The sequence below is a fragment of the Typopeltis vanoorti genome, chromosome 19 (genome assembly GCF_054136105.1).
Source record: "Typopeltis vanoorti isolate ZY-2024b chromosome 19, IOZ_Tvanoo_1.0, whole genome shotgun sequence".
NCBI classification, from domain to species: Eukaryota; Metazoa; Arthropoda; class Arachnida; order Uropygi; family Thelyphonidae; genus Typopeltis; species Typopeltis vanoorti.
In genome coordinates this window covers 27,147,011-27,167,267 of record NC_143567.1, presented here as the reverse complement: position 1 = coordinate 27,167,267, position 20,257 = coordinate 27,147,011, and the positions used below count along the sequence as shown (strand labels likewise).

The 20,257-nt window shown below is 35.2% G+C and overlaps 1 protein-coding gene across 1 annotated transcript in view; it reads left to right on the top strand.

The window, feature by feature from the left end:
* The window catches only part of ArgRS-m (arginyl-tRNA synthetase, mitochondrial), a 156,374-nt gene that overhangs the window by 85,784 nt on the left and 50,333 nt on the right, over positions 1–20,257 (top strand). Inside the window, exons 12-13 of the mRNA XM_090409394.1 lie at positions 4,118–4,178; positions 5,703–5,776. Of these exons, the coding sequence (XP_090265520.1) occupies positions 4,118–4,178; positions 5,703–5,776 (135 nt within the window). The remainder of the gene's footprint in view (positions 1–4,117; positions 4,179–5,702; positions 5,777–20,257) is intronic.

The window sequence follows — 20,257 nt, the reverse complement described above, 5'->3', positions numbered from 1 at the left end:
ATATGGAAGAGTAGTAAAGAATAATTTAATTTTCCTTATACAAACAAGTCTTTCTTACAGTATGTAATGTGCAATTCACAGCTTATTTGTAATGCTAACAAAAGTATATAGCTGTAAATCAGTCATTTCCATTTATCATTAAGCAAGAAGAAATATTTCCATGTGCTCTCATTTATCTGTAGTTAGCTATAGTATTTTGACAATAAATCTCAGTTTTATTTGAAGATAAATATAATTTTATTGATAACATAATTACAATACTTATCAATTAGAGGGGTGCTTAAGGGTCAAAGCTGTATAATTGAGAGGAGACCTCCACATAGACTTTAAAGGAATGCGGAGAACCGACCAGGGCTTCTGACCTAATGTCCAATCCTCATCTTCTCGTGGTGCACCCTGTTGGGTATCTACTTTGATACTGAACGAACGAGGATGGGCTGGCAATTTGGGATTTAGCTGACCAAATTGTATTCTTATTGGTTAAACCAAAATAAAAAATGATGGTACAACATGACAAAATTTCATGCCGGCTGGGGCGTCGCCCGGTTAAACAAGGCCCCCATTGTTTTCGCCAGGAAATGGGGCGAACAGCGAAAAGTCAGCTACTGGAACAAATCTGAAAACAAACCCCAACTCAACATCACCAGAGTTAAAAATCGGTACTATCAACGTAAGAAGCCTGAATGGCAAAGAAATGGAGCTAGCTGAGGAATTAGATAAGTACCATATCGACATAATAGGGGTGACTGAAACAAAAAAGACAAAAACTGGTGAGATCTTTCTGAGCAATAAATACAAAATGTTATATTCAGGCAATGACAATCAAGGAAAAGAAGGAGTAGCCATAGTATTCAACACAAAATACAAGGCTAATCTTCTTGAATGGCAGTCAGTCTCAAGTAGAGTAATGTGGGCAAATATGAGAATGGGGAACTGGACAATGAGACTTATTTGTGCCTATAGTCTCACAGAAGGTTCTACTAAGGTAGAAGTGGAGGAATTTTTTGACGCTCTAGAAAAAGCAACTGACACAATGAAAAAGGAAAAGTTGGTCCTTGTTGGGAATCTAAATAGCAGAGTAGGAAATGATTGTGAGACATACAAAAATATTTTGGGAAAATTTGGAGAAAAGAGCAAAGCTAATAATAATGGCAAATATCTGTTGGATTTCTGCTCAGGACATGGACTGGTTATTACTAACACCATGTTCCAACATAAAAATGTGCACAAATTCACATGGAGAGAAGAGGCTAGTCATAAGAAAACTCTCATTGACTATGTTATTGTTGATAGTGATGTTTTCTCCCTGGTGCAGGATACCAGAGTGTACAGAGGATTTGAAATTGGAAGTGATCACTATTTAGTCTTGAGCAGGATAAAATTGAATTTCATATTGAAAAGAATAACATGTAAGAAAGTTTTAGAGCGAATAAAAGTTGAGCAGCTCTCAGATGCTAACTGTAGACGAAAATACAGAAAGATTATTGAAAAGAAAATAAAAGAGTTTGAGAACAGGAATCAAACCTTGGAGATTCGGTGGCAAACTCTGAAGAAAACATTGATTGATTCTGCCAGAGAGGCATGTGGTGAAGTTGTCTGCAAGGATAGAAAAATTAGAACTGCATGGTGGACACAGGAAGTTAAAGAGGCAGTGAAAGAAAAGAAGAAAGCATATCAAAAGTTCCTGGCAAATAAGCCAGCTTGTGCTCTTAGAGAATACAGAGACAAATGCCTAAAATGCTAAACAGTGTGTAAAACTAGCTAAACAAAAGTCATGGGAGGACTTTGGCAAGAATATAGAAAATAAATATCCAGAAGGTGGCAAAATATTCTGGAGGTTGTTGAAGAAGTTTAGGAATGGAGGAAAGAGTGCTGTAAAAGGAGTTAGAGATGGTAAAGGTGAAATGAAAACAGGAGAAAAAGATATCCTTGAAGTATGGAGTAATTAATTTGAAAAACTGCTAAATGAAACAAGCAGTAATGACAGCACAGTGATAAAAAACACTGACCAGGCATGCAGTCAGGAATACATATCCATACTTGAAGTAGAAAAAGCCATCAAAGGCTTGAAATGTGGAAAGGCAGCAGGAGTAGATGATATTCGACCAGAAATGCTGAAGTATGGTGGTATAAGAGTCTTACAGTGGCTGCACTGCATAGTTCAGAAAGCCTGGACAGAGGGACGAATTCCCGATGATTGGAGTAGAGCTCTCAGAGTACCCATATATAAAAAGGGAAATAAAACTGAATGTGAGAATTACAGAGGTATTTCCCTACTGAGTGTTCCTGGCAAGATCTATGCAAGTATACTTGAGAAACGGTTGAGAAGAATTGTGGAAGAAAAGCTTGGTGAAGAACAAGCTGGATTCAGGCCAAATAGAGGCTGTCAGGATCAGATCTTCAATTTACGACAAATAGTGGAGAAATCATGGGAATATAACAAAGATCTGTATTTAAGTTTTGTCGATCTGGAAAAGGCATATGACAAGGTGCCAAGAGAGAAGCTATTCAATACGCTGCAGTTATATAGTGTCAAAGGGGCATTATATCAAGCAATACTTAGTCTTTATTTGAGTTGTAAGTCAGCAGTTAGAATTGAAGGAAGTACAGGAAGATGGTTTAATGTTAAATCTTTAAGGCACAACCTACCTTTCATAAAGCCATGGTTCTCCACAGAGCATCGTATTCTTTTCTACCTTTCTGAATTCTGTCACTAACAAACTTCTCCAACACCTTTACTGTCCAACACCTTTACTGTCCAACACCTTTACTTTAATGTACATCCTTGTCTCAACTGTGAGACAAGGATGTACATTATCCCCTCTGTTATTCATTATCTATATGGATCACATTATGAAGGAAAGTGGTGTTAAACCTGATATCAAAATTGGAGATGTTAATGTCAGCTCTTTGCTGTATGCGGATGATGTTATACGTCTAAATAAATCCGCTACAAGTCTGCAAGATTCTCTTACTAAATTGAATAGCTGTTGTAATAGATATGGTATGAAGGTCAGCAATAAAAAGTCAAAGACAATGAAAATAGGCAGAATCATTGAAAATGAATGGAGAACCTGTGGAACAAGTAAAACATTTCAGCTACTTAGGCACAATTTTTACTGATGATGGTAAATTAAATATAGAAATTGACAACAGAATCAGCAAAGCTGGTATGGTGGGAAGTCAATTGAATAAATTCATATGGAATAAGAGAGAAATTAGTCGGAACACTAAATTAGCTGTATACAAGACAGTGTTCAAACCAGTTTTAACTTATGGATCTGAGAGCTGGGTCAGAAGTAAAACACTTGACCAAAGACTAGAGACCGCAGATATGAGAGTCCTGAGAAAGATTAGAGGCGTGAACAGATGCATCAATGGCAATATCATATTAAAAATGAGGATATTAGGAAAGAACTTGACATTGTCAGCATCCAGGAATGCATTAGTAGAGCTAATCTCAGGTGGTATGGTCACTTAAATAGAATGGGAGAAGAAAGATTAGCAAAACAAGTTTCTCTGCCAGGTTGGCAGGAAAACAACCCAGAGGAAGACCAAGATATAGGTGGATTGATACGGTACAAAGTGCCTTAGACGATAGAAATATAAGATCTGATAATGTAACAATTCTTGACAAGTAACAGTCTGATTTGGAGGAAAATTGTAGATAGGAAGTTAGTAATGATGTAATTTTTTCATGTAGTACTGTCATATCATGTACACCCCTTGAGGGTACATGGCAGGAATTTGATGATAATGATGATGATCAATTAGTATTCTCTGGCCTGATTGGCCAAGTGGTAAGCATACCCACTCTCTTAAATGTTGGAGAGCACAACCATTCAATATTGGACAGTGTACCCACTCTCCAACAATCCTGCCACAGGCATAAATGTTTGTGATTGTCTTACCTTGTCTACTGCTGTAACCTTTGATATAATGCAGTATGACCTTTGCTGCCCTTGCACCATTAAAACCATAAATCATCATTATCATCACCATTAGTATTCAAATATATGCAATCACATATAATAAGTAATAATAAACAAAACTGTTTTTATCATAATTATATATTTTATTCTATGTTATTATTAATATTTCTCCATATTATTTTCAGAGATATTGCTGCTGCTGTTGATAGAAAGAAGAGGTATAACTTTGATAAAATGTACTATGTGGTGAGCCCTCATTCCATTACTTATAAATGCACAATTTCAAATTAAATACTTGTTCCTGAAATGTATATTGTCACATGCACTATTACTTATAGTAATGTTGCACTCACATGATAATAATAAATAAACTTATAAATATCCAGATTTTTCTTCCTGCATAATATCCTCCTCGTTACCTTAGTTGCTTTTGAGTTAACTATAGATCATAATTCCATCTTATTTACATCTCTTTACTTTATCCTAGAAATCCAGGTTTTTCTTTTCACATGATAATAGTCAAACTAGTCAGAATGCACTCACTCACTCACTCACTCACGCACGCAATTTGCATGCATAATATCCTTTTTTTCCATGGCTTTAGCTGTTTCTGAGTTAATTTCAAACAACTTTGCTAAAACAGTAAATTGATCAATTTAAGATAATTAGGAGTATCTTTAGTCAATGAACATTCTAACTGACACTATACCATAATGCATGACTTTAGAATGTAGTGGAATATGATGGGCACTGTTTTCAGTCCTAACTTTATAATATAGAAATAGTGGATATTAAAGATCCAACATTATTTCAAAGCCAAATGTATGTAGAAACTATGAAAGTTTTGAAAATTTGACCAGAGAGCTTATGGGAATACAGTCCTCAGCATTGGAGTTTTCTTAGCTTGCACTACTTAAAAGAATACAACTGCTGCCTAAACACCCATATATTTACTTTTATTATACATAAGTAAATTTTCGATGTCCTTGAAGAGTTCACTTATGAAAAATACAACTCTTTGACATTTGATTGCTTTAGTATTGAATGAGAGCTTTTGCTCTCTTAAGGTTTCTGTCTTGTCTCTAAAGAGAACCAACCAGTTTGAAACAGCTGTCAGGCCAGTGAAACCTTTGTCCAAACCACTAATAAATGACAAATATATGGACACTTGGGCAGCAGTCATGTTCTTTCAAGTAGTGCAAGCTAAAGCAACTCTGGTGTCGAGGATTGTATTCTCATAAGCTCTCTGATCAAAATTATGAAGCTTTCATAGTTTCTACATACATTTGGCTTTGAAATAATGTTCGATCTTAATATCCACTATTTCTATATAATTTATGTCACCAAAACAAAGCCGTATGGTTCTTCCTTTATTAATTATCTAACTTTATTGCTAGATGGATTGGATATACTATCTCTGTGTTAAAAAATATCTAAAAAAGATATGCATTCCCCTCATTGTTTCAACTTAAAAGGCCATAACAAGACAAAATAATCCTATCGTGAAAAATCAAACCATTCAAGATTTTCTAAATTCACTTTATAAATATGCACAGTCTCAGTATTCAAATTAACATTGACATAATTTACAAGTCTAGATTTAAATTCTGGATAGGATCTATATTGTTATTTAAAAAGTTTGATTTTCTTCTAATGGATAACTCTAAGGATAATTCTGCATATCATTGAAGTGTCTGCATTTTGATCTTACTGTTTAGGCAGAATTTGTTTTTTATTTTTCATTTATTTATGTTTTATTTTTTAGTGTAGGTTGGCAAAGAACAAATTGACCATTTTTTGGCCCTCAGCAAAATTTTGCAATTGATGGGATATGACTGGTATAGGTAAATACAGTTTTTCCTTTCCTTTATAAATATTTATATGTTACTTGTGTATGCATTTTTTTTTTTTTTAATTTGAAAACATTCTGGATTTTAATTGGCGTTTTGAAAAAAACAGTATCATAAATGTATGTATATTCTTTCTAGAAATGATGCCATTTGAATTTTAAATATTCAGATCATTTCTAAAAAAATAAAAACTATAAACACCACACATCTATGAACACTTCAGACTGAGAAATTTCAACCTAATGAAAATGATCTCAGTATGGTCTAATTTTGTTAGATGAACTGGAAGACAACACAGAAGACACTACAAATTTAAAAAAAAATCTTGATGTTTTACATGAAAACAACTCAGCTTTCCTCAGTCAGCTAAAGCAGTGTGTCAGCCGACTCACAAGTATGATACATCAAATAAGGTAGTTATGTCATGGATGAGTTCAATGCTTTTTTGTAAAATAGTAGGTACTGATACTCATTCTACGTTAGCAGGAAAAACTGTATTAATACAGTTAATAGAGTGTGAAACAGAAAATTTAAAGGGTGTGAAAAGAACACACACAAAAATTAGTTATTGATATTTTTACTTTGATGTGCAATAATGTTTTTGGAATAAGAACAGCAAATTAAGTATATGACAGTGATTAAGTAAAATATATAAGATTAGCTTTAATAAAAATTTATATGGCAGATATAAAAAGTTGTATAACAAAAATCTTAACCACAGACATAGTGAAAAATGTAAATTTCATTAAATAACTAAGCTTATTTGCAGACCAGGTACACATTATTATAAATCAAATTTCTAATGTACCACAACCATATGTTTCATATCATTGTTAATAAAGGTGCCTATATGCTGTATCATCAGAAAAAAAAGTATTGGGTGGGTTTTCCTTTCCTGCAATGAACATCTCTGACTGTGCTCAGAGAATTTCATTTTTTTTTTTTTTGGATTTACTTTGGCAGATACTATTTATTTATTATTGCTTATTATTGTTCACTGGAAGTATTATTCAACTATGCATCTTGTAAGTGACCTTTAAGTTATAGTATAGCAATGTTATTTTTATTTATTATATTTTACATTAATACAGTTGACTCTCTGTACAGCAAACTCGTGGATAGCTTACCTGTGAATTTTTTTAGCATGGCATTCTGCTTTGGGACTTTGGTCTAGACTTTTCAGTAATTTGTTGTATTGATCAAATTTATTATAATGGTGTTTGCTATTGTGAGGGTTGACTGTATTTAGTGCCTAAAGTGTGTTATGATTTCATAAATTAAAAAGTTTAAAAATTTATTCTGATTAAAAATAATTTACAAATTTCATGTTGAATTTTTATTATGGTTTAATTCATAACACAAGACACTAAATAAGAAAATAAATAATATATTTATTTATCTAGTTGCTAATATTTCACTGGTTTTCTACCTAGCATCTTCAGATCAAAACAGTTTGTCACAGTACACCAACAGCAACAATCAGTTGATAGTGGGAATAGTTTAAAATTGTAACTGACAACAGAGAGCTAAAGTCTTAATTGACCATCTATTGTTGAATACAGAGAGAAAGGATATACCTTAAAATGATTTCTCCCAGATTTTGGGTAAATTGATGCAACCATACTTGTTGAGATTTGGGTAGAATGAATGAGAATGAATTTCAAATCAATTTTTTGTTTTAACTTTTTAATGTTGCATTAGCTGAATGAAATCAGGCACTGTTATGATGCTAATGAACACCTTCTAACAGCTGTTCTCTTCATTTACTGCAAAAAAACAGTTTTCATTTTGAACCTTTCTACCTGTTCACTTTTCTTTAATGTAAACTTTCATTATATTATTTTAAATTCTGTAAATCAGAGTGTTTGACTACTGATAATTATTTATGACAGTATCTTGTTCACTAATGCTGCATTTGGAAAGTGGAGTAGACATGATCAAATTTACTTCTGTACAAGCATAGTGATTGCTATCAACTGGGAAAACTCACTCTCTTTCATCTACACTTTTTCTGCCTATCTTCCACTATTTATCCCACAGCATGACGAAGACAGAGTGCAGGTGAGAATTTTTTAACTGAAGCGAAATACCGAGTTCTGAAATGATGGTAAATATATTTGCATAATTGCAAAACTGAAATGCTGACCTTGATAGTGAGATATAATTATAGAATAATAAATCACATAACAATACAAATATGTCATAAAGCAAAAGTAACATGATATTTTTTCATGAGCTTCACTTTAAGTCTCCAGAAACCTTGGAAAAGAACAGAAATTGCTTTCTTGAACATTTTTTGGATTACTCATGAAAAGTAATTAAATGTGGCATAAGAATTTAAATAATATTCATTATGTAGACTGCAACACTTAAATTGCATAGTGCTTTTTTACAAGTAAAATATGCAATTATTCCCTTAATTGCATATTTATTAAATGTTGCTACAAATTTCTAAATATGCCACAACCACATGTTTCATATCATTGTTAATAAATGTGCTTGAAGGCATGGGCCAAGAGTTTGCATTTTGCCAAAGATGCACATTTTGGAAGTATGAATATCTTCCATATGCCTGCACATGGTGATTTGTTTATACAGTGGTATATTAATAAATTTATGAGCATAAGTACAGAAATTTTTCATATTTTTTCATTTATAGAAGCAAAAAAAAGTGCAGACACATTGTTTACAAAGGGCCTAAATAATGTGCAGTAAATTTTTAAATTAGCATCCTGTATCACTGTGCAACAAACTTGCCTAGCTGAAATCAAAATAACCCATGTATGAAAAAGCTGATGGTTTCTTTTACATATTTAAAATATATATATATATATATATATATATATATATTCTATATTTTGGTTTAACCAATAAGAATACAATTTGGTCGGCTAAATCCCAAATTGACAGCCCATCCTCGTCCGTTCAAAGAGTTTGAGAACAGGAATCAAACCTTGGAGATTCAGTGGCAAACTCTGAAGAAAACATTGATTGATTCTGCCAGAGAGACATGTGGTGAGGTTGTCTGTAAGGATAAAAAAATCAGAACTCCCTGGGAGACACAGGAAGTTAAAGAGGCAGTGAAGGAAAAGAAGAAAGCATACCAAATGTTCCTGTCAAATAAGTCAGCTTGTGCTCTTAGAGAATATAGAGACAAATGCAAGAATGCTAAACACTGTGTAAAACTAGCTAAACAAAAGTCATGGGAGGACTTTGGCAAGAATATAGAAAATAAATATCAAGAAGGTGGCAAAATATTCTGGAGGTTGTTGAAGAAGCTTAAGAATGGAGGAAAGAGTATTATAAAAGGAATTAGAGATGATAAAGGTGACATGAAAACAGGAGAAAAAGATATCCTTGAATTATGGAGTAATTACTTTGAAAATCTGCTAAATGAAACAAGCAGTGATGACAGCACAGTGGTAAAAAACACTGACCAGGCATGCAGTCAGAAATACATATTCATACTTGAAGTAGAAAAAGCCATCAAAGGCTTGAAATGTGGAAAGGCAGCAGGAGTAGATGATATTCGACCAGAAATGCTGAAGTATGGTGGTATAATAGTCTTACAGTGGCTACACTGCATAGTTCAGAAAGCCTGGACAGAGGGACGAATTCCCGATGATTGGAATAGAGCTCTCATAGTACCCATATTATAAAAAGGGAAATAAAACTGCATGTGAGAATTACAGAGGTATTTCCCTACTGAGTGTTCCTGGCAAGATCTATGCAAGTATACTTGAGAAACGGTTGAGAAGAATTGTGGAAGAAAAGCTTGGTGAAGAACAAGCTGGATTCAGGCCAAATAGAGGCTGTCAGGATCAGATCTTCACTTTACAACAAATAGTCAAGAAAGCATGGGAATATAACAAAGATCTGTATTTAAGTTTTGTCGATCTGGAAAAGACATATGACAAGGTGCGAATAGAGAAGCTATTCAATACGCTGCAGTTATATGGTGTCAATGGGGCATTATATCAAGCAATACTTAGTCTTTATTTGAGTTGTGAGTCAGCAGTTAGAATTGAAGGAAGTACAGGAAGATGGTTTAATGTTAAATCTGGTGTGAGACAAGGATGTACATTATTCCCTCTGTTATTCATTATCTATATGGATCACATTATGAAGGAAAGTGGTATTAAACATGATATCAAAATTGGAGATGTTAATGTCAGCTCTTTGCTTTATGCGGATGATGTTATACTTCTAAATAAATCTGCTATAAGTCTGCAAGATTCTCTGACTCAATTGAATAGCTGTTGTAATAGATATGATATGAAGGTCAGCAATAAAAAGACAAAGACAATGAAAATAGTCAGAATCATTGAAAATGTCAACTGTGTTTTGAATGGAGAATCTGTGGAACAAGTAAAACATTTCAACTATTTAGGCATGATTTTTACTGAAGATGGTAAATTAGACATAGACAACAGAATCAGCAAAGCTGTTATGGTGGGAAGTCAATTGAATAAATTCATATGGAATAAGAGAGAAATTAGTCGGAACACTAAATTAGCTGTATACAAGACAGTGTTCAAACCAGTTTTAACTTATGGATCTGAGAGCTGGGTCAGAAGTAAAACACTTGACCAAAGACTAGAGACTGCAGACATGAGAGTCCTGAGAAAGATTATAGGTGTGAACAGATGGCATCAATGGCAATATCATATTAAAAACGAGGATATTAGGAAAGAACTTGACATTGTCAGCATTCAGGAATGCGTTAGCAGAGCTAATCTCAGGTGGTATGGTCACTTAAACAGAATGGGCGAGGAAAGATTAGCAAAACAAGTGTTCTCTGCCAGGTTGGCAGCAAAACGACCCAGAGGAAAACCAAGATATAGTTTGATCGATATGGAACAAAGTGCTTTAGACGATAGAAATATAAGATCTGATAATGTTGGAGTGTTGACAAGTAACAGACTAATTTGGAGGAAAATTGTAGATAGGAAATTAATAATGATGTAATTTTTTTCATGTAGTACTATCATATCCTGTACACCCCTTGAGGGTACATGGCAGGAATTTGATGATGATGATATATATATATATATTACAGACCAATAGTATCCAAAGATACTATTGGTCTGTAATTTGCTACATCTGTCTTGGAGCCACCTTTATTTAATGGAACCATCTTATTCTGTTTCTAATCTTTTGGAATTTTGCCAGAGCTGAGACTTAGATTAAACAACTTCAGCAGAGGTACTGCCAGTTCTCTTTGCACATCCTCATAGCAGACATACCATGCAGTCCCACTGCTGTATTCACATTTATATTTTTCAAGATATTGGATATCTTCATTTCATCTACTTCAATTCTCACATCAGTAAATGCAGTTACTACCTCGATGATATACCCTTGCAAAACGATTACTTAGTAATGCAACTATTTCTTCTGCTTCTGTCACTTTTTTACCATCAGCACTGAGTAAAGTTATCCTTCCATGATCATTCTTTCTCTTACTTGCTATTCAGTGAAAAAAAATTCTTTTGGATTTACTTTTCCTGCACTAGCATGCTGATCACCCTTATGTTTATATTCCTTCCACAATTTTTTTTTTTTTTTTAGCTCCTTTATATATCTACTCAGTTTATCCTTACCCTGGTATGCAGACTGATAACTTCCTCTATCAATCCCTGTCTACTTCCCATGCACTATTGTCATTTTTCTTATAGCCTCATATGCCATGTCATTGTTCCATGCTGCCACATAAATTTGTCATAATTATCATCTTTGTAGTCCCTTTCTTCACTAAGAATTCTACATGCTGAGCAGCCTCCCAGATGAAGACTGCATGGTCACTCTTCGTAATCAGAGATAGAGTTACTACCATAGTTAAAGAGAAATCTTCTGATGCTCAAAATCCAACACTCAAATCCCCTGGTCCCGTACTTTTCAGTGCTGTTTCAAGTAATTATTCCTTAGTAACTGTATAAATACCATTTCCATCTTATGTTCCCTTTCCTTCTTCCAGTCTGTATCCCCATAGTTGAAGTCTCCCATGATAATGGCTACACTAATCTGTGCTAATGCATCCGCATCTTTCTCTGGACTCCCAGTGCTACAACAGCAATATATTTTGTCCTATTGGCCACTATCTCACACCAAGATCCTCAAGTGAACCTTTCCCTCAGATCTACAATCCTCTTTAACTTCTATTTTTGTTGGTCGAAGTTCTTCAGCTACCATTAATAATATTCCCTATTTCTCTATCTTCTCTGAAAATGCAGTTTTCTTTACATTCTATTGCTGTAGCTACATCATTCTCTATCAACCAAATCTTGCTGATGCCAATAATTTCATCCATGAAAGCATTCACAACATTTTCAAGACCAATACAGATCTATTGGAACAAAGCCTGTACCATTAGAAAAAACAAGACAAACAATAGCTTGCATCAGTGGAAAATGAATCTCTGAGAACTGCAGAATATACATTACTAGGCAGAATGAAAAACAAAGATATAATGAATAAACTAATCATCATCATCAAATTCCTGCCATGTACCCTCAAGGGGTGTACAGGATATGACAGTACTACATGAAAAAAATTACATCATTACTAACTTCCTATCTACAATTTTCCTCCAAATCAGTCTGTTACTTGTCAAGACTCCAACATTATCAGATCTTATATTTCTATCATCTAAGGCACTTTGTACCATATCAATCCACCTATATCTTGTTCTTCCTTTGGGTCGTTTTGCTGCCAACCTGGCAGAGAACACTTGTTTTGCTAATCTTTCTTCGCCCATTCTGTTTAAGTGACCATACCATGAGATTGGCTCTGCTAACGCATTCCTGGATGCTGACAATGTCAAGTTCTTTCCTAATATCCTCATTTTTAATATGATATTGCCATTGATGCCATCTGTTCACGCCTATAATCTTTCTCAGGACTCTCATATCTGTGGTCTCTAGTCTTTGATCAAGTGTTTTACTTCTGACCCAGCTCTCAGATCCATAAGTTAAAACTGGTTTGAACACTGTCTTGTATACAGCTAATTTACTGTTCCGACTAATTTCTCTCTTATTCTCTTATTTCTCTCTTAATCAGCAAAGCTGGTATGGTAGGAAGTCACTTGAATAAATTAGAATTTATTCAATTGACTTCCTACCATACCAGCTTTGCTGATTCTGTTGTCTATTTCTATATTTAATTTACCATCTTTACTAAAAATTGTGCCTAAGTAGCTGAAATGTTTTACTTGTTCCACAGGTTCTCCATTCACAACACAGTTGACATTTTCAATGATTCTGCCTATTTTCATTGTCTTTGTCTTTTTATTGCTGACCTTCATACCATATCTATTACAGCAGGTTATTCAATTTAGTCAGAGAATCTTGTAGCATATTTATTTACAAGTATAACATCATTCACATAAAGCAAAGCGCTGACATTAACATCTCCAATTTTGATATCATGTTTAATACCACTTTCCTTCATAATGTGATCCATATAGATAATGAATAACAGAGGGGATAATGTACATCCTTGTCTCGCACCAGATTTAACAGTAAGCCATCTTCCTGTACTTCCTTCAATTCTAACTGCTGACTTACAACTCAAATAAAGACTAAGTATTGCTTGATATAATGCCCCATTGACACCATATAACTGTAGCATTTTGAATAGCTTCTCTCTTGGCACCAAATCGACAAAACGTAAATACAGATCTTTGTTATATTCCCATGCTTTCTCGACTATTTGTCGTAAAGTGAAGATCTGATCCTGACAGCCTCTATTTGGCCTGAATCCAGCTTGTTCTTCATCAAGCTTTTCTTCCACAATTCTTCTCAACCGTTTCTCAAGTATACTTGCATATATCTTGCCAGGAACACTCAGTAGGGAAATACCTCTGTAATTCTCACATTCAGTTTTATTTCCCTTTTTATATATGAGTACTATTGAGAGCTCTACTCCAATCATTGGGAATTCGTCCCTCTGTCCAGACTTTCTGAACTATGCAGTGCAGCCACTGTAAGACTCTTATACCACCATGCTTCAGCATTTTTGGTCGAATTTCATCTACTCCTGTTGCCTTTCCACATTTCAAGCCTTTGATGGTTTTTCTATTTCAAGTATGGATATGTATTCCTGACTGCATGTCTGGTCAGTGTTTTTTACCACTGTGCTGTCATTACTGCTTTTTTCATTTAGCAGTGTTGTGTCAGAAAAAGAGCTGACTCACTATTCGTAAGCCATCTTGTTTCCGACCCAACACACACAGTGACGATCAGACCTAAGGATAAGGACATGCTTATGCCTCCAGAGACAGGGCTAAGAGAGTGTTGTATATATGTTCACTCAAAAGTATATCAAACCGACTGAGATTGTTAATATTAAATAAACTTAGGAAATCTGTAGGGGTGCTTAAGGGTCAAAGCTATATAACTGAGAGGAGACCTCCACATAGCCTTTAAAGGAATGCGGAGAACCGACCAGGGCTTCTGACCTAATGTCCAATCCTCACCTTCTCGTGGTGCACCCTGTTGGGTATCTACTTTGATACTGAACGAACGAGGATGGGCTGGCAATTTGGGATTTAGCCGACCATATTGTATTCCTATTGGTTAAACCAAAATAAAAAATGATGGTACAACATGACAAAATTTCATGCCGGCTGGGGCATCGCCCGGTTAAACAAGTCCCCCGTTGTTTTCGCCAGGGAACCAGGGCGAACAGCGAAAAGTCAGCTACTGGAACAAATCTGAAAACAAATCCCAACTCAACATCACCAGAGTTAAAGATCGGTACTATCAACGTAAGAAGCCTGAATGGCAAAGAAATGGAGCTAGCTGAGGAATTAGATAAGTACCAGATCGACATAATAGGGATGACTGAAACAAAAAAGACCAAAACTGGTGAGATCTTTCTGAGCAATAAATACAAAATGTTATATTCAGGCAATGACAATCAAGGAAAAGAAGGAGTAGGCATAGTATTCAACCCAAAATACGAGGCTAATCTTCTTGAATGGCAGTCAGTCTCAAGTAGAGTAAGGTGGGCAAATATGAGAATGGGGAACTGGACAATGAGACTTATTTGTGCCTATGGTCCCACAGAAGGTTCTACTAAGGTAGAAGTGGAGGAATTTTTTGACGCTCTAGAAAAAGCAACTGACACAATGAAAAAGGAAAAGTTGGTCCTTGTTGGGAATCTAAATAGCAGAGTAGGAAATGATTGTGAGACATACAAAAATATTTTGGGAAAATTTGGAGAAAAGAGCAAAGCTAATAATAATGGCAAATATCTGTTGGATTTCTGCTCAGGACATGGACTGGTTATTACTAACACCATGTTCCAACATAAAAATGTGCACAGATTCACATGGAGAGAAGAGGCTAGGAATAAGAAAAGTCTCATTGATTATGTTATTGTTGATAGTGATGTTTTCTCCCTGGTGCAGGATACCAGAGTGTACAGAGGATTTGAAATCGGAAGTGATCACTATTTAGTCTTGAGCAGGATAAAATTGAATTTCATATTGAAAAGAATAACATGTAAGAAAGTTTTAGAACGAATAAAAGTTGAGCAGCTCTCAGATGCTAACTGTAGACTAAAATACAGAAAGATTATTGAAAAGAAAATAAAAGAGTTTGAGAACAGGAATCAAACCTTGGAGATTCAGTGGCAAACTCTGAAAAAAACATTGATTGATTCTGCCAGAGAGGCATGTGGTGAGGTTGTCTGCAAGGATAGAAAAATTAGAACTCCATGGTGGACACAGGAAGTTAAAGAGGCAGTGAAAGAAAAGAAGAAAGCATATCAAAAGTTCCTGGCAAATAACTCAGCTTGTGCTCTTAGAGAATACAGAGACAAATGCCTAGAATGCTAAACAGTGTGTAAAATAAAACTAGCTAAACAAAAGTCATGGGAGGACTTTGGCAAGAATATAGAAAATAAATATCAAGAAGGTGGCAAAATATTCTGGAGGTTGTTGAAGAAGCTTAGGAATGGAGGAAAGAGTGCTGTAAAAGGAGTTAGTGATGATAAAGGTGAAATGAAAACAGGAGAAAAAGATATCCTTGAAGTATGGAGTAATTACTTTGAAAAACTGCTAAATGAAACAAGCAGTGATGACAGCACAGTGATAAAAAACACTGACCAGGCATGCAGTCAGGAATACATATCCATACTTGAAGTAGAAAAGCCATCAAAGGCTTGAAATGTGGAAAGGCAGCAGGAGTAGATGATATTCGACCAGAAATGCTGAAGTATGATGGTATAAAAGTGTTACAGTTGCTGCACTGCATAGTTCAGAAAGCCTGGACAGAGGGACGAATTCCCGGTGATTCGAGTAGAGCTCTCATAGTACCCATATATAAAAAGGGAAATAAAATTCAATGTGAGAATTACAGAGGTATTTCCCTACTGAGTGTTCCTGGCAAGTATACTTGAGAAACGGTTGAGAAGAATTGTGGAAGAAAAGTTTGGTGAAGAACAAGCTGGATTCAGGCCAAATACAGGCTGTCAGGATCAGATCTTCATTTTACAACAAATAGTCGAGAAAGCATGGGAATATAACAAAGATCTGTATTTAAGTTTTGTCGATTTGGAAAAGGCATATGACAAGGTGCCAAGAGAGAAGCTATTCAATACGCTGCAGTTATATGGTGTCAATGGGGCATTATATCAAGCAATACTTAGTCTTTATTTGAGTTGTGAGTCAGCAGTTAGAATTGAAGGAAGTACAGGAAGATGGTTTAATGTTAAATCTGGTGTGAGACAAGGATGTACATTATCCCCTCTGTTATTCATTATCTATATGGATCACATTATGAAGGAATGTGGTATTAAACATGATATCAAAATTGGAGATGTTAATGTCAGCTCTTTGCTTTATGCGGATGATGTTATACTTCTAAATAAATCTGCTACAAGTCTGCAAGATTCTCTGACTAAATTGAATAGCTGTTGTAATAGATATGGTATGAAGGTCAGCAATAAAAAGACAAAGACAATGAAAATAGGCAGAATCATTGAAAATGTCAACTGTTTTGTGAATGGAGAACCTGTGGAACAAGTAAAACATTTCAGCTGCTTAGGCACAATTTTTACTGAAGATGGTAAACTAAATATAGAAATAGACAACAGAATCAGCAAAGCTGGTATCGTGGGAAGTCAGTTGAATAAATTCATATGGAATAAGAAAGAAATTAGTCGGAACACTAAATTAGCTGTATACAAGACTGTGTTCAAACCAATTTTAACTTATGGATCTGAGAGCTGGGTCAGAAGTAAAACACTTGACCAAAGACTAGAGACTGCAGACATGAGAGTCCTGAGAAAGATTAGAGGTGTGAACAGATGGCATCAATGGCAATATCATATTAAAAATGAGGATATTAGGAAAGAACTTGACATTGTCAGCATCCAGGAATGCGTTAGCAGAGCTAATCTCAGATGGTATGGTCACTTAAATAGAATGGGAGAGGAAAGATTAGCCAAACAAGTGTTCTCTGCCAGGTTGGCAGGAAAACGACCCAGAGGAAGACCAAGATATAGGTGGATTGATATGGTACAAAGTGCCCTAGACGATAGAAATATAAGATCTGATAATGTTGGACTCTTGACAAGTAACAGACTGATTTGGAGGAAAATTGTAGATAGGAAGTTAATAATGATGTAATTTTTTCATGTAGTACTGTCATATCCTGTACAGCCCTTCAGGGTACATGGCAGGAATTTGATGATGATGATGAGGAAATCTGTATTTAGAATTGATAATGTCTGTGTAAAATAAGCAAAGGGAAGTTGTGTCTCAGGACCGAAATTGTTATTATTAAATGTGCATAAGAGATCTATGTATTAGAACCATGTCAAAACAGTTCGTAGTTGGGGTGACCAATCGGCTGTGGCTATGAGTATGATGTAGTCAATGAGAGAGGGCGCTCGCATTTTTAATATAAGGTGTGGCCCGAGACTCAAACGCTCTTCCCGTCCAATCCTGGATAGCTACGGAAGCTTGTCGCTGGTGCCCAGCAACAATCTCCCAGTTGCTGTTGTACTGAGTCGAATAAAGCCACCAAAGGAATGAAGTCAGAATTCCAGTAGAGAGCCGTTGGTAAGCTATGCTAACGTGAAGTCAGCGAAGGGCAACCTTCGAAGATAGTGGAAGTAAGTCGCTGATGCCACAGAAACACATGATGAGAAAATACGAAAGTCTTGCATATCAGAAGTGAAAACGTGGAGGGAAGTCACGGAAACCCCATGAAAAGAATAAGATGGTAATGTACAATTTTTCATACTCATTATAGAATTGTAATCATAAAAGAAATAGGAGCCAAGGATTTAAGGAGCTCCACACATTAACTTACCCATAGTGCCTAAAGAACTGCCTGGACTGATCTGTCTCTGTCAAATAAGCTGGTGCCACTCTAATCTTGTGCTGAGAAAGGAACCTAACCTTTGAACTGTTTGTCAGGAAGAAGCTATATGATATAGTGTTAGATATTAGCCTGAATTTTATTTAAGTTGTGGGGGGATAGAGCTTGAGCATGAATTAGAATAGAGTTCCATGTTAAAATACAAGACGGAATGCGTCTGACATACTTTGTATAAAGATTGTATATAATTGTGCTTAGAAAATGAGCACTGAGTAACCCTGTATGGAATAATCCAGTCTGAACATAATAATATAACACAGATATAGGATCGTTTCATTTAAACATAAGAATTGAAATTTTGGGTTTCTTAACCTAAAGGGGGAGGGGAGGAGTTCACACTCTCTAGAATTGAAATTATTACTTAAAGTGTATCTATGCAAGTGTTTCTAATAAATGTATTTCTTTATATCAAAGCTCATGAGTCTGTTGTCTCTGAGATTGAATTACCACTTATAAAACTTTCGGACCTGTATGAGTGAAGGGAGAAGCAATTTACGTAAGAAAGAAAAGGGGGGAGCCACGACTGCACATCACGTGATCCCTTTATTGTTTAGCATTATTATATATTTGAATATCAGAATTTAGTTGCTGGCTGGTGCAGTCATTCTAAACAAAATATAAATTTGTCAGCAATGAAATAACTGATATGCATGAGAGATAAATAATACATTTAGAATAATATAACATAAGAATAAAAGTAAAAGTGACACGAGGCAGTGACATAACAGCAGTTTTTCAAAGTAATTACTCCATATTTCAAGGATATCTTTTTCTCCCGTTTTCATGTCACCTTTATCATCTATAACTCCTTTTACAGCACTCTTTCCTCCATTCCTAAGCTTCTTCAACAACCTCCAGAATATTTTGCCACCTTCTTGATATTTATTTTCTATATTCTTGCCAAAGTCCTCCCATGACTTTTGTTTAGTTAGTTTTACACAGTGTTTAGCAGTCTTGCATTTGTCTCTGTATTCTCTAAGAGCACAAGCTGACTTATTTGCCAGGAACTTTTGATATGCTTTCTTCTTTTCCTTCACTGCCTCTTTAACTTCCTGTCTCCACCATTTAGTTCTGATTTTTCTATCCTTGCAGAAAACTTCACCACATGGCTCTCTGGCTGAATCAAACAGGGTTTTCTTCAAGGCTTTCCTCTGAATCTCCAAGGTTTGGTTCCTGTTCTCAAATGCTTTTATTTTTTCTTCAATAATCTTTGTGTATGTTAGTCTACAGTTCACATCTGAGAGCTGCTCAAATTTTATCGCTTTAAAACTTTCTTACATGTTATTCTTTTCAATATGAAATTCAATTTTATCCTGCTCAAGACTAAATAGTGCTCACTTCCAATTCAAATTCTCTGTACACTCTGGTATCCTGCACCAGGGAGAAAACATCACTATCAACAATAACATAGTCAATGAGACTTTTCTTATTCCTTGCCTCTTCTCTCCATGTGAATTTGTGCACATTTTTATGTTGGAACATGGTGTTACTAATAACCAGTCCATGTCCTGAGCAGAAATCCAACAGATATTTGCCATTATTATTAGCTTTGCTCTTTTCTCCAAATTTTCCCAAAATATTTTTTGTATGTCTGACAATCATTTCCTACTCTGCTATTCAGATCCCCAACAAGGACCAACTTTTTCATTGTGTCAGTTGCTTTTTCTAAAGCCTCAAAAAATTCTTCCACTTCTGTGGGACCATAGGCACAAATAAGTCTCATTGTCCAGTTCCCCATTCTCATATTTGCCCACATCATTCTACTTGATGTGGGCAAATATGAGAATGCCCACATCATTTAGATGTGGGCATTCTCATATTTGCCCACATATGAGATTAGCCTTGTATTTTGTGTTGAATACTTTGGCTACTCCTTCTTTTCCTTGATTGTCATTGCCTGAATATAACATTTTGTATTTATTGCTCAGAAAGATCTCACCAGTTTTTGTCTTTTTTGTTTCAGTCACCCCATTTATGTCGATCTGGTACTTATCTAATTCCCCAGCTAGCTCCATTTCTTTGCCATTCAGGCTTCTTATGTTGATAGTAGCGATCTTTAACTCTGGTGATGTAGAGTTGGGGT